This window comes from Bombyx mori, chromosome 8, assembly GCF_030269925.1.
Source record: "Bombyx mori chromosome 8, ASM3026992v2".
Classification (NCBI taxonomy): domain Eukaryota; kingdom Metazoa; phylum Arthropoda; class Insecta; order Lepidoptera; family Bombycidae; genus Bombyx; species Bombyx mori.
In genome coordinates this window covers 4,489,617-4,505,127 of record NC_085114.1, presented here as the reverse complement: position 1 = coordinate 4,505,127, position 15,511 = coordinate 4,489,617, and the positions used below count along the sequence as shown (strand labels likewise).

The 15,511-nt window shown below is 33.8% G+C and overlaps 1 protein-coding gene across 8 annotated transcripts in view; it reads left to right on the top strand.

The window, feature by feature from the left end:
• Nucleotides 1-9,597, top strand: part of LOC101737716 (POU domain, class 6, transcription factor 2) — a 204,219-nt gene extending 194,622 nt beyond the window's left edge. For 4 of the 8 annotated variants that reach the window (XM_038012279.2, XM_038012278.2, XM_004924086.5 and 1 more), the window contains 5 exons: nt 616-796; nt 2,945-2,998; nt 3,872-3,955; nt 8,625-8,761; nt 9,433-9,597. In XM_038012279.2, the coding sequence (XP_037868207.1) occupies nt 616-796; nt 2,945-2,998; nt 3,872-3,955; nt 8,625-8,761; nt 9,433-9,557 (581 nt within the window). In that variant the 3' untranslated portion in view covers nt 9,558-9,597. The remainder of the gene's footprint in view (nt 1-615; nt 797-2,944; nt 2,999-3,871; nt 3,956-8,624; nt 8,762-9,432) is intronic. The other 4 variants (XM_038012281.2, XM_062669684.1, XM_038012280.2 and 1 more) reach the window with 3 other exon arrangements.
• Nucleotides 9,598-15,511: the final 5,914 nt, after the last annotated feature.

Sequence of the window (15,511 nt, the reverse complement as noted above, 5' to 3'; positions counted from 1 at the left end):
ATCATTATTTCAAAATTTATCTGAGCTATCTTCAAAATTTTATATCTATTGAGCCTATTATTAGTAGTAAGTTTTAATAATAAATAAAAGGCAGATAATTAGTGGTTTCGAATTTATCAGAAGACTCAATGAAGCGAATTCACTTGAATGAGAGTCAATTTAAACTTGACAAAAAAAAAATCAACTATTAATTAGTATTCAAATATGTGCTTTCTTTAACATACAGCTTGCTACCCATACACATACAGCAAAAAACAGAAACAAATTGAAATCCTTAGAGGAGGCCTTTGCCGAATGACAAGCTGTTACGAGGAGAAATAAGCCGAATGCCGAGAATATATTTTAGTTTAAGTTATTTTTTTGTTATGATACCTCTAAATAGGCGGGGTAGTCGTACCTACCCGTGCGGATTCACAAGAGGTCCTACCACCAGTAATTACGCAAATTATAATTACGTATTTCATTAGAGAAATTGGTACCCGCCTGCGGGATTCGAACACTGTTGCATCGCTACATACGTATGCACCGGACGTCTTATCCTTTAGGCCACGACGACTACAAAACTACTATTACTGTTAGGCTTATTTATTTATTTATTTATTACTACCCAAACAGACCAGCCAACGATCAGCCAGTCTTCCAGCAACGTAGTCGATGGGATCAACTTAGAAGACATCAAGGAATTCGCGAAGGCCTTCAAACTGCGACGACTTGGTCTGGGACTTACGCAGACCCAAGTAGGCCAAGCCCTGTCGGTCACCGAAGGACCAGCATATAGTCAAAGTGCGATCTGCAGGTAGGTTCTTGCATACATGTAACAATTATTTTCGTTACATAACATTTTAATCATTCCAAACTTCCTAGAAATGTGTTTCATTAACTCAAGTCAATTTATTGTTTTACACTCTTTCATAAAAGTCACTAACTCCGATATTAATAAATATAATAGAAACGATCGAAATTGAATTTAAACTTGTTTTTAAATATATGAATTTTTATTAAACTTCATTCCTTCAAAATTATACTTTCATAAATACGATTGGAGTCCGTGTTCACACTAAAATTCATTGTATTATTTATTGTTGTTGTTAAAACAGTAACAACGTTTAAACTGTTTAAAGTATTGAATTCAAACATCCCACTATATTATCATGATGACGGATAAAGACGCATGCTTAACATAAAAACATTATACGATCGTAAGAACTGACAGGAATATTCGGATCTCGGACATCAGTCTTCTTGGTCACGCAGCCTAGGGCCGGCCAATTATGATTCCCCAACTTTTTAATATCGTTAATTGAAGTGATTTGTAAAACAGCATGACTCCTTTCATTGCTTACAATTCGTTTAATTAATTACCATTTGGACGGCTTCCGTTTCGCTGGCGGTGTCGTGGCTTACACCATTTTTTACTCGGCTAGGCGCGGGCTTCCTAATTATTTTTAGGTGTCTTCCATTTGTTACGTTGGCAGCATTGATTTTCATATTAACCTCAATGCGACGTTTATACGAACGTTTTCCGAGGCAAAACAGTTAATCTCTAATCTCTTTGCACCGAAAATAAATCTTTACACTGTCCGTGTATTTTATTTTAAAGCTAGCTTTTGCCCGCGACTCCGTCCGCGTGGAATAGTTACTTTGGCATAACGCTAAATTTTACCCGCAACTTCATTTACGTAGAAAGTGAAAATATTTTTCAGTTCTAGAATGTTAAGGAGCTATTTAAACCCCTATTTTGAAACATTCTTTAATGGTGCTCCACTTGTATTGGCCTTACCGTGATGTTATATAGCCCATAACCTTCCTCAATAAATGAGCTAACACTGAAAGAATTTTTCAAATCGGACCAGTAGTAGTTCCTGAGGTTAGCGTGTTCAAACAAACAAACTCTTCAGCTTTATAATATTAGTATAGATATTGCTCTTGATTTCTGTCAGTAATTGAGAATAATTTAGGTCAATAAAATCAAATGAAATCAGTTAAAGCGGTACACGGTGAACTAATTGTGTTTCAATGCAAAATGGAATGTGACCGAACTCCAAGACAGAAGGAAATTTCAATCCGACCCCCGAACGGCCTCCTTCGTATAATAAAATCATTAATCGTTACTTCTGTTCCAGTTAATTAATTATCTTGCCGGTAATTACTTTTTTCGTGTAATTAAAAAGAGTAAAATTCCCTTGTCTTTTGTCCCGTCGTGATTTCATTTTTCATTAATTTTTCTTTCGTCTCCCTCCAATTTGGTGTAGTGACGTCGCTACATGGTAGCTAGCTACCCCTTTCATTATACTGGACTTAATTAATTTGCATTTTAATTAAAACATATTATTATTGAAGAATAGAATTCGTTTAACTCGTCATTTCGACTCTAAATTGATGCTTTTGTTCTGACGTTTTCATAATAGATACTTTTTTGGACATAATCAACCCGAGACGGCGACAAAAATTATTCATTTTTCATAATACAGTCCTTGTTTGTTTTAAAACGACGAATCAGAATAGTATTGATTACAATAATTTAAGATTCATAGAACGGCTACGACATTATTTTGATTCTCGACACGAAAACGCGGCTAGGATTATTTTTAGACATCTTTATACAAGTGATGGGGTAATGTATGCGGCCGTTGCATCGGTTAAGAACCTTTGTTTACACCTTTCGATCAACATTCAAAACGAATATTAACATATCGTCAACTGTTCCAAAAGATTACAATTCCAAATCACACTACACTCGTTCAATATGTTATCAAGACCACTTTAAATATTTTGTAGAGTTGTTTAAAAAACGCAGGTTGATTGGCAAAAACGAGCAGAGTTTTAGAACAGAAGCGTGCGGCTTTATCCCCCGTCATAATTTTATTAATTTGTTGACATCTTCCACACAGGGTATTCGTCAATGATGTTCAATATCTAATATATAATCTGTTACCGTCCCCAGTGCCCTGGCTTCGCAGATGCTAGCAGCTCAACTGTCTTCACAACAACAAAACATGTATGTTTTGTTTTTTATCCCTACATCACGTACCTCTAAATTTATCCTCATTATAAAGTAGGGGACTGAATACAAATAAATTGTTTGTTGGTTCATTTATAAACAAAACACTTTTGAAGATAAATTTAGAGATACTTAACTTACACGCATTAAGTACACGCTTTGGCACACGCACAGCTCGGTCCAGTGAATTGTCTTTAAATCAAAATGTTTCAACACTGTTTAATGTAATCTTATCTGGATCCACGATCCGTGCATACCTTTTGAACGTTCGCCGCATATAATTATTAGTAATTACCTGTTTTGGCGTTCATACTTTTTCCTTTTCACACGTATACGGTATTTGCATTTGGGTAATTACTACGAAGGCGCCATACATCATGAGGCCGGACTCACATTTTGATGTTAAGACAAACCGCCCCGTGCTTAAAGCAACAACCACCGGACCGTGTCGATACGACAACATGACTTATTGTTGTGAGAACTGTATCATTTTTATTATTGTACCATCTCGATGATTAATTCTAACTTTCCATCTAATATAGCATGATGTATTATTTCATTATTACTTTTTTTTTATATTCACTTTGCGCAATTCAAAAGCCAGGGCATTGGCATACGTTACCTTTCGTTCCTAATTGAATCCGTTGTTTTATTGTTACCTCGTTCGGTATTAATCAAACTGATTACACTGGCAATTCAAATTGCCCATTGTTTTTTTTTCCTCTCTCTCTTAAATCGTTAGCGCAATGTCAATGTCCTGTGTTATGCCATTACCGTTTTAGAGAATATTTCCGCGTTCAGCTTCGCGTCGGTAGATTTTTGTTTGATCGGTGCGTTGAGAATCTAACATTACATTTATGTTCGATACAGATTTGAGAAATTGGATATAACACCAAAAAGTGCGCAGAAAATCAAACCGGTGCTCGAACGTTGGATGAAGGAAGCCGAGGAAAGGTAATTATGAGTGTGTCCGTGGTTGTGTCACCGTGTCGTGGAACATTTGGCCTGTAAACGCTTAGCGACCTTGTCAAAGACATTTCTCAAATCTGGACTAACTATCGCTTTTACGGTGTAGGCTTTACGTTCGTTATTCGCTTACCCGCCTCTCTCCTTAGCATCACTAATGACGACATCTGATTTAGGAATACTTATCATTAATATAAAAGTCAGTCTCTTTTATTCAACTTGTTTAAAAACTGCAATTTTCAAACGGAGTATTTTCATTTTTGTTATTAATAAGGTATGCGTTGTTTTGAAGATTTTATATTTCTAGATCAGATGGTCGTGTTTATCTAAACGCAAAGCTTGCATGTATGCTTAATTTTGTTTCATTACACAATAATATATTAACTGAAATTAAGTCATTTACAACATAATTTGATAATGCATCATATGGATCGATATTTGTTAAATGATAATGGGGTATGTGTGCTGTATGTACGATAAAATATGTATCGTGCCTTCTTCTATTTTTAAGTATGGCAATTGGATTTTTCCAATGAGGTTATTGCCAGAATCTAAATTTTTTAAATATGTACACACATGTTTTTTTGTATGAAAAGCGATATGAAGCGAAATGAGACACATTTAATTTATTTAAGACTAATCAATTGAGATACAATTAAATGAAAACAAATGAGATGGGACGACATAAGGTCTCGTTAAAGTTGTGGTTATTTACTGAGACTTTAGTCGACTTTTTGGAAAAAACAGCGAAGTTACATTCACTGGTTTGGTTTAGTTTCCCACAATAAATAAATAATTTAATAAACAATCAAATCTGAAGTAAAAGTAAATTAACAAAATGTAACAATTTACAAAATGAAACGTTTTATTCAGCCCCTTCTTTTATCTTTTCTCTATATGCCTATCCCTATGAGTTTTATATAGACTTATATATGGATGATCGCTACAAGTGTTGTTATATTGTCAATCATTGATTAAAATGTGAAGACAAACATTTTAGATAATGAATAACCGATAGCTGTATTAAGCAGTTTTTGCTGCTGCAACTCATAGCTTCATATCGTTTCTTCTTATATGTACATTTACCTACATATGCATTTCGAACATGTAGTCGGATGTCAACTTTGGTGTCATTTTCAATATGAAGCGCTTTATGTTTCTTTATTCTTTATTCACATGTGAAGAAATATTAATTTCACACTCACCAATTGGCTATATTGACATCGAGGTTTTTTATGAGGTTAAAATATCAGTGAACACATGCATCCACATTTTATGAATTGGCATTAGGCAGCGGTTCAGCTTTGCCCCTGGCTTTGCTGATGTCCATGGGCGAGAATAACCACTCAGGTCGGCCGTATGCTCGTCTGCCTACAAGACCAATAAAAATTCCGTTTATATATTACCACATCCAACAAAGAAAACTAGTGCCCATAAACATCACAGCAACTTGTTTAATTCGCTAACCGATCTAATTACTCGGTATTTACCAAACAGGTCTATAGATTTAACGTTTCGTATAATTAAAATGCATTATCTCGATCCAACGGTACAATTTAACATTGCAAATGTCGGATTTGCAATCGGCTCCTCGGTGGTAATTTTTAACGAGCATCTCCGCTGGCGATACTTGAATTAATGTACCGGACTTGTTTCTGTTTAAGATGTTAAGTGATTATTAGTGTATTTAACATTTAAACTCCTTGCTTTAGTAGAATTTGTACGTTTGTTTTGGGTTTTGAAATTATAACCCTTCCAGAAATATTCAGATCTAGATGATCTGGAAATTTCGAAGCGAGTATGCGCGATTGTGACCAAGCGTCACCGACTAAATACAATTGATAAGGATCTTTTTTTTCTTTGATTGAATAACTGTTTCAAGGAATAGGCTGTCTGATTACAAATCAATTTTTGACGAAAAATATGTAATCTTGAATTTACCTACGAATAACTTAAGAATTTACCAATACGAGTATTCCTAATCAAATATGTGTGACATTTGTGTGTCCTCAAATAACGTCATAATTGGCTTTATTCAAACTTTGTAATACGTCTATGAATGAATCTACGTCCACATGCGTCCACATCAAATATCTTGTAAAGAATAATTTCTTCAATAAAGTCCATTACTTATTAATTTATATTTATTTACCGCAGCAGTAACACGGTTATTCTGAATAAATATTGAAACAAATAACGGTATAGGTAACCCTCCTATAACACGGTATCTTATAACACGATTCCACCCTAACACGAAAAGAAAATTTCCCCAAAACCTTCTTATAGCACGGTACCTCTACAACACGATAACGAGATTTTTGTTTAAAATTATTAAGCAAATTACATTACGCACTGTGAACACACAAAATATAGGAATAACCGAAATCTCACTGCTTATTTTTTTATGTATAATAGGTAAAAAAATACATACAGGCATAGTTGAGTTTTTCATTCAGAAAATTACTCTCCTTTTTCACCTAACTTCAAGTCTCCTCATATAACACTATTTCGCACAACACTGATCTTTGTAGGAACGTATTTATCGCGTTATGGGACGGTTACCCGTGTGCTTAGTGCGAGTTTTTTAACGTTCTCGATAGCGTAAACGTTAGCTCATATCTGTATGGAATGGATCGTTTGCCTACGTTTGCCGCTAGGGGCGCTGTCCCCACTGCATACAAAATTTGAGCTAACTTTTACGCTATCGAGAACGTTAAAAAACTCGCACTAAGCATACTGTATCCTATTGCGTTATAATCACGTAAGGATGTTACTGCCTTGCGAATTTGCCCTAGATGCGGGACCCCGTTCTTAAGACGAGACAGCCATGATAGAATCCAATTGAGGCTTCAACCTCATGACTCAAGCTAGGTGTTGGTAATATCTTTACAATATCTATGTACTCCGGTAATCATTATAACACACTAGATAATTATTTCCATTAAGTAAACATTGACCCTTTAGCAACAAAACTGCATTATAAAAGTCCCACTACATCAGCTCATTGAGAAAATGCTACAGATATTCTACTTACCCGATCAGAACATTATTCAAAGGACGTCAATACGAGAAAACCAGAAAACGGATTGAATTGAAATAGTTTCAACGCGAAATGTATTGAATGTTATACTTAATCGGTCAAAGACCTTTGTTTTCTTTCGCTCATTAAAATGATCTCCGTATCGGGTTATGGATACAGTTTTCTTAACTGTATCAGTCACTTAACTGTATCAGTTTTAGGGATGAAGATTTGATTGCATAGAACAAGCTGTATGTTCTTATGTTATGTTATGTTCTTAGGCACTTAATTTTACCTATGCTAGATTTTTTTGCCAGGGCAATGCTTATGACATTTAAACCTAATCTAAATATATGTACCGTCATTAATGATTAAAGCAGTGATTTCTTTATTTACTTTCATGTTATTCATTTTGAAATGCTTTAATGTATGGTATTTTGCCCTTGTAGCTTTTTATGAATTGATGACTGGACGACACGAAAAACCTATGAAAAGAAAATCGTTTTCGAACAGGCCAATTATTTTCAGGGCAGGAGCGATTAATTTTCTACATTGTCATGAATTTGTTTGTGTGTGTTTGAGAGAGAGAGAGGGAGAGAGGGATAGGGAGAGAGAGAGAGAGAAAGATAGAGCGCGCGCTACAACGCTGGAACGCAATATATCTTACCCTAATGTTATTTACCTGAAAACTTCCCCTAAATTGCCAAAAACAATGGACACAAACTGACAAATCAATGCATGTTATAAACAGCATGTACGGTCCGGCCTATATATATTATGCTTTTTTGCTTCTTTACCTCAAAGCAGTAACCACTCTTGTATTTCTATCCTCAGCATACACCCATATTAACAAATAAAGTTGCAAAATCTTTTGCATAAATCGAACATTAAAATATACTAAGAAATCAGCAAAGATTTTGTACAGTAATAGTGTTGTAGTTTTATAATTTTCGAAATAAAAAGCTTAAGGTCCGATTTAGTTTTGCAGGAAACGCTTAAGTCTGATTCGTATGTGGATTTTTGGATCTAAACTAAAAAATTTGAATCGATTATTCAAATAGATGTTCTGAAAATAGTATCGATTAACGCAATATGAACCTGAATACATTATGTAAGTTTGAAAGTTTAAATAATCGATAATTGACCTTTTGCTTTTAATTTTAAGAATTAAAACAACGAAAAGAAGCATGCTCTATTGATATTTCATTACACAAATCAGCTTTTATAGCAGTATGGGTATATGTATATCAACATTAATTCTTCAGTGATTTTTCTTAAAATTTAGTTAGCTCATTTTGCTAAAGCGATAACGATAAGCATTGTATTAAATTGATACAGAATTAATGATTGTTGTACGGGCCAGCGCGCACATCATATTTGCATACCGATGCATTTTACATCAAACTCATTCATTTTCGAGTCAGTTCGTGTACTGCCATCAGCAAGGCGTCGCGTGCCTACTCGCATAATGTTATTTTACTACGAATAAATAATAAGTCATTTTTATCATATAAACAGTAACCAATCAGTGTAAGCATATCAATAAACAATTACTCAATATTGGAGTTGTTATCATTATCACAAATGTTGTTATTATTATGCGGACAAACCGTACAATTGTAAATGTGATTCTTTCAGGTACGCATCCGGTCAAAATCATCTGACGGACTTCATTGGAATGGAGCCGAGCAAAAAGCGCAAACGGCGAACATCGTTCACACCTCAGGCCCTAGAACTGCTCAACGCGCACTTCGAAAGGAACACCCATCCATCTGGTATAACAGATTATTATGTTTTTTTTTTTTTTGTCATCTCAGGCCGTGGAGTCCATCCACGACGCAGCCCTCTCGTCAGGCCTTATTTAAATTGTGATTTGTGTGGTTTAGGTTATCAAGCGAACTCCCGAATGGCCATGACAACTAGCGGCTAATGGAGCCTAGAACTTTCGCGATAGCTCCCTAATCGGCCGCCGTTTTTCTTGTTTTATCTATGCCATAATTATTTGAAACTTGTGAGGATTAAAAAAATTCTAAAGAGAATGAATAAATATAAAGAATGTGCATATTACATGAATAAAATCAGTTAATGTTTAAAAAAAAATTGTAAACGTTGTTTTTGGTAGTATTTGACGTCATCGATCGAGTCTAAAGAAATTTCACTTCAAAAACTAAACGAGATTTTTTGACACTCGTGCGAAAATTAAATTTAGAGTCTTATTATTTTCTCTTTGGGCTGTAATACGGTTTAAAAAGTAATACAGTATTTATGTGTCTAGTATTGTGTCGAGTATTGTCTATTTACCTTACTAACGAATAATTTTCACAAACAAATAAATCATTAAGCGTATTTAAAAAACTTATTATAATTTTTCAATAAATTCTATTCGGAGCATATTATTATTCTCTCAATGGCCGGACGTAAATTTTTGATGTTTTCCTTTTTCCAGGCACTGAAATAACCGGACTTGCCCATCAGTTAGGCTACGAACGAGAGGTCATCAGAATATGGTTTTGCAACAAGCGACAAGCTCTCAAGAACACTGTCCGGATGATGTCCAAAGGAATGGTCTAAATCAAATTTAATGTTTTAATAAAACCTTTTCTTTTTGTAATTCTTATTCTTAATTTTGAAAAATAACGGAAGTCGGTGTTTAAAAATTCAATCCGAGATCTCGTGTTCGATTTCGATTTTTATTTCTTTTTTAGTTTAAAAACTGGCCTTACCGCGATCTTTGAGCGATTCCAGCCAATAGATATGAGACATGAAAATTAAGGGTAGAATTAAGAATATCGTAATGTATTAAAACAAATTTGGACTGAAATATTCGTCTCGATGTAGTTTACATTAATATGATCGGAATGAGGTAGATATTAACTGTAGGCCTTTTATTAGTACAAAAAATGTGAACTTTTCAGGCACTGTCATTGTAATAGACAATTTTAATGGTTTTTTTTTAATTCAACTAACAAAATGCAGTTACAACAGTTGAACATTTATAAGAAGATTCGATTAATCGATTTAGATCGGATCCTGAACTAATGGGTACACCCTAGTGTTAGCTGACTTTTGTAAAAATATTGCATTTTGTAAATAATTAAAATTAATTATTATATAACTCGGATACTCTCCAATGTAGATGACACATTAATTTATTATGGATCCCTTTTGTGTTTTTATTTTAGCGATTGTTGCACTTCATAGTTAGTTTTAAGAACAGTAACGACAAATGAATGTAGTTTAATGTGTCAGTCTCAAGCCTCAACCGAATATTTGTATCGACAGTAGGTTCTTGTTGATAGATAATTAGATTTTAAAACTGTATTGTATAGTTGAGTGATTCAGTTAATTGTAAATATTGTTTCGCGTAATTTAATTTTTAACGAGAAAAAAATAATTGTATTATTAATTTTATGTTTCAAAATAATATTTCCGTACCTAGATTTCCGATGTCTTTTTTCGGTTCGTATCATTTCGTGTAATGTAAGACATTGTGAATTTTTTTGCATATTCAGTTGTTTTGACTGTTTAAAACTACTTCATGTGTATTTAAATTGCACTTTTCATAAGCGAAATACATGTAACAGGGGGTCTTCAATAATTGTATTAAATTTTGTAAATATTGTTCGAGTGATGAAGTTTTATTGAACTAAAATTACCTCGCATTTGGAAACGTAGATTTTGATGAAATTATAAAAGAAAAAATATGGTAGATTTTCCAAGAAACCTAAAAATTTCAAATTGTTATAAAATTTATTTTTAAAATTCACATTCGAATAATATTTTCAAAATATCCTTATTATCTGTAAACCACGGTAAATAATAAAAAAGTGGGTGCCACCACACTAATTATGTACAAAAAATCTGTAAAATAACTGAACCACCAGGTTCCAAGATTATTTTTCAAAAATATAGGCAGGTGCCTTATTTAAAAAATAAACTGCCTAGAGAACTCTTTTGAATGTATTTTTAATTAAGTTCTTGTGTTCATTTTCACTATTTCAAATCATAATCATGTATAATTTCATGTAAATAGAATAAGTTACTCCTGAAAGACCTGCTGTTAAATGTATTACCAATAGTTATAAGGAATTAATGTAATATTGTATGTTAATGACCAATGAAAACCAACTTGTGATCATTAATATTTGTACTGTTACCTACTACTTAACAAAAGTCGTTAAAATAATAATATTATAAAAATTGAACATATTTTTCGGCTGTTGGAAAATTGTAAATACGATATTAAGAATATAAAAAAAAAACTATTTGGATTAATATTTAGGAACAAAAGAAAAAAATATTATCAAAATTTATATTTTCAAAAATTATTACAAATGCAAAAAAAATGTATTTAATATAAATGGAATGTTCGGCCATAACGAAATAAAATTTTATCGGAAAGGTTTTTATCGACGTGTACACATCACTAGCCACAGAAAGCAGTACGGTAAACAGTTTTTAACGTGCAACGCCATTTTGTTTCTAATTATGGAGTCAGATTTATCACAACAAATTAAAATACTAAAAACCTGTAAAACAATAATAAAACACATTTTTTTTATAGAATTCGCAAAATCGCCTATAGATTTTAATAAAAAACTTTCGTTAAATTACTTTGTGATCGCTATGACTTCCAACAAATACTAGATAGTATAATAGTAAGTAATAGAACTAAGTACAAATTACAAATCATATAATTTTACAACACTGCTAGTCCCGTTAATTAATTGAATAAATAATACAAAATGGCGTCACATACTGGTTTTCATATATCTTATAAAAGTAATAGTAATACAATAATCTACATGTAATTTCAACGCATATTCAAACCAAACTATAATGTAATAGTAAATTAATTTTTTCCTTCCTATAATACACCGATCGATTGATTATGGCTGCTGGTTAACGAAGAATGCAGAATAAAGGCAGATAACTGTTTGATTGCTTGTTTTATTCACTTTTCCTTTTCGTAGCAAATGTAAAAAAAAAACAAAATCCTCAGGTTTTGTCAATTAAGAACCATTTGTCACTGTCATCATTTTCACGGGCAACTATGACTGATCAAACGCCATAAACCTAAGAGATAGATAGATAGATATGACTTGATCATACTTATTGACATCACTATTTCATCGTTTCAGCGATGTCCAAATATATCAGAACTCTCCCTAAGCAAAATACTCAATGAAAGCACTCCAATTTCAATCTTATTCGGTTATTTCAAAAAATATAACATTAAAAATTACTACAAATTCTTAAAACCATTATAAAAATGTTTACATATTTTATAGGTAATTATTTAAAGTTAAATACATAATATATAATTATCACTTTTTTTTTAAATCAGCAACGGCCTAAGACATTAACGAAACTTTAAAAATAGTAACAAAATAATTCGATTTGATGAATAAACTTTTCACAAAAAATGACTAAATATCGACCTTAAAATTCTGTGCTATGAGATAAATTGATATGTAATCTTTATCTAACTTAATGTAAGGAACACTTAATTTAGCAGCAACATTCGCCAAAAATATTAGAACGGCATGTTGTGCGGGTTTTACAGTCCGGCCTATTTTGAAATGTAGGAAATAATCCGTAAAAGTTGCCGATTTTCCTTTAAAGAACTCTATCAGTTCTGCCTTTTCATCGCTGATGTGATTTGATTTGCTTTTCATTATGACGAGCATCAGATTGGATTTTATTGCGGTAAAATCCATAATAGACAGCCCCAGCAGTAGGTTTCTACCCTTTAGACCCTCTCATGATAATAGTTCCTTAAAGGCGAGACCGTTTGTATTAGGTTTTTGAAGGCAGGGTGAGGTGATGTTAGCATGTTTAATATTGAGGGCCATTGAATGTGTCAAGCCAGCTTTTCCTTGTAAGGAGGACTCTCGAGTGGCTTATTACAATTACTTAATACAATTTACTTCGCTTGTAGATTATCGGGTAAAGTCGACCGAGTAGGAACGCAGCTCAGCCGGGTTCTGACATAATGTGGGGTCCGAATGTAACTCCCCCTGTCGAGAGTGACACGTGGGTACTTAGCTTTCGAAGCCCACGGTATGGGCTGGCCAAAGATTTTTACGGCAGGAATGGAGTTACTGCTCCTAATTGCGCTGCGACTAGCATAGTGGCTGTGTCGGTAGTAATGTATGGGGCATCCCTGATTGAAGAAGAAAACAATAAATAAAGTAGAATGACAAGATCAAACTGATGCTACTCTCGCCTATCTCGGATCTACCGCACATTAAAATACCCTTCCCTCCGATCTTCGACCAACTAGGAAGGTCAAATATCTGAGAGTAATCCTGAACGCACCCGTAATATCCACATAATAGCCCGAGAGCCCGTGGGATCTACCTGTATGTATTTGACCAGACCTGAATTTATGTACATTGAGACCCCTATACCTACCATGCATGAGGTGGGGACTCACTAAGCTCAAAGTGGTCGACGCACCGAGCGCTCAGGTAGGACAGGTACCGATTTTGACGGATTTTAAATCCATTTGACCACGTCTGCCGTTTTGAAATTTTGAAAATATATGATTATTATTATCGGAAAATAAGAATGGCAGACCATTATCGCGCATTTTACTTTGTGGCAGACCACTTTGAAAATGCTAAATTGCATTGAAAATGCAAAATTTTGAAAGTAATTGACTAGATCTGCCATTGATTTAATAATATGTTGTTTATTATAGTCTTAAAAACTTATATTGATCACGGCAGACCTCTACATTGCGTACATACATCAACATATAATAAAATCTTAGCTACTACCCGGCCAGATGTATATTATGTTTTCCGTTCACTGTTTTAGAGGAATATAATTTACTTGCGATTTACTTTAGCAATGTATTTACCGAAATTAATATTTTTTTATATTATATATACTAAACTTCATTAGTTAGACAATTAAGAAGTGAATTTTTTATGGAATAATTATAAATAATACGGTCCAATGCTGATCAAAAAAGAATTCAATTCCTCATTTTTATCATTCAACATTTAACTTGCCAGCTATACAATGCCAAAAAATCTAGTGATCAATATAAGTTTTTAAGACTATAATAAACAACATATTATTAAATCAATGGCAGATCTAGTCAATTACTTTCAAAATTTTGCATTTTCAATGCAATTTAGCATTTTCAAAGTGGTCTGCCACAAAGTAAAATGCGCGATAATGGTCTGCCATTCTTATTTTCCGATAATAATAATCATATATTTTCAAAATTTCAAAACGGCAGAAGTGGTCAAATGGATTTAAAATCCGTCAAAATCAGTACCTGTCCTACCTGAGCGCTCGGCGCGTCGACCACTTTGAGCTTAGTGAGTCCCCACCTCATGCATGGTAGGTATAGGGGTCTCAATGTACGAAAATTCAGGTCTGGTCAAATACATACAGGTAGATCCCACGGGCTCTCGGGCTATAATGTCTGTGTGTGACCACGCTGCGTCTATCCTCCGCAGAATTTGACCTATGATCTGCAAGCAAAGTAAAATTTACCTTCGTATTAAAGTAAAACTGTATAATTCCAATTCAAAAAGCAGCTGCCCTTGAGCTGATAAATCATCTTCGAAGGCGCTCGGGCAGTAGTTGGTATATCTTACTCCATTTCGCTGAGCCTGGTGAAGCTGAAAAGACCTCTGAGGCACCACTAGTCCTTACAAATAAAAAATAAAAACATGTTGCCATGACTGAAATACGCTTTCTGTTGTTTGAAAACAGTGTGCGCTAACTAACTCAACACTACTCAACAGTGTCTTAAGCATCTATCTAAGGCAATTCACAGTGGACGGAAACGCCGGTCTCATGTACATATATGAGCCTATGTTGTTTATATCAATTGTATTTCATTGTTTTTGTACTTTAAAACTGCATTCTGAAAAGTGCAGTTCTAAATTTTATTGCATGTAATCATATGTAATCATGGAATAGATGTATTCGCTTTTTGGTTAGTTTGGGATTTACCGAAACGATTAATTTGCCCTTGTCATACATTCAAACGACAGTAATGAGTCGACTATTATCAAAGGCGGCAATCTGACTTTTGGACAATGATTGGTAAATCAGAAAAACGAATTATTGACTTTGTATTCCATCGGCAGTCACAAAACTCTTCGGAACGACATCTTAGATAAATAACAGGTTAACTATTAACCTTTATTTAATGCAGGTTTTGAACCGTATTCTTTGAAGGAGAAGATTATATTCAAATCAATCTGTATTGACATATCAATAAATTTTTTTTGTCCAAATGCACAGATTGCCACCTTTGATAATAGACGACTCAGTTCATAGTTGTAACAATTGTTCCCGCTGTGATTTTAGTCACCGTGCATTTAGCATGCTATGATAGAGCCAACTTAGCTTAGTGACTCTCACTAAAGAGTGATAATAGGGACAGTTTTCTCTTACATGGACAATTTATATTTTTTAGAATGCTTCTTATTGCTGCTTAATGCTTCATCAAATGCTTCCGAATCTAGATTTGATAAGGGTGACGTCATTCAAGG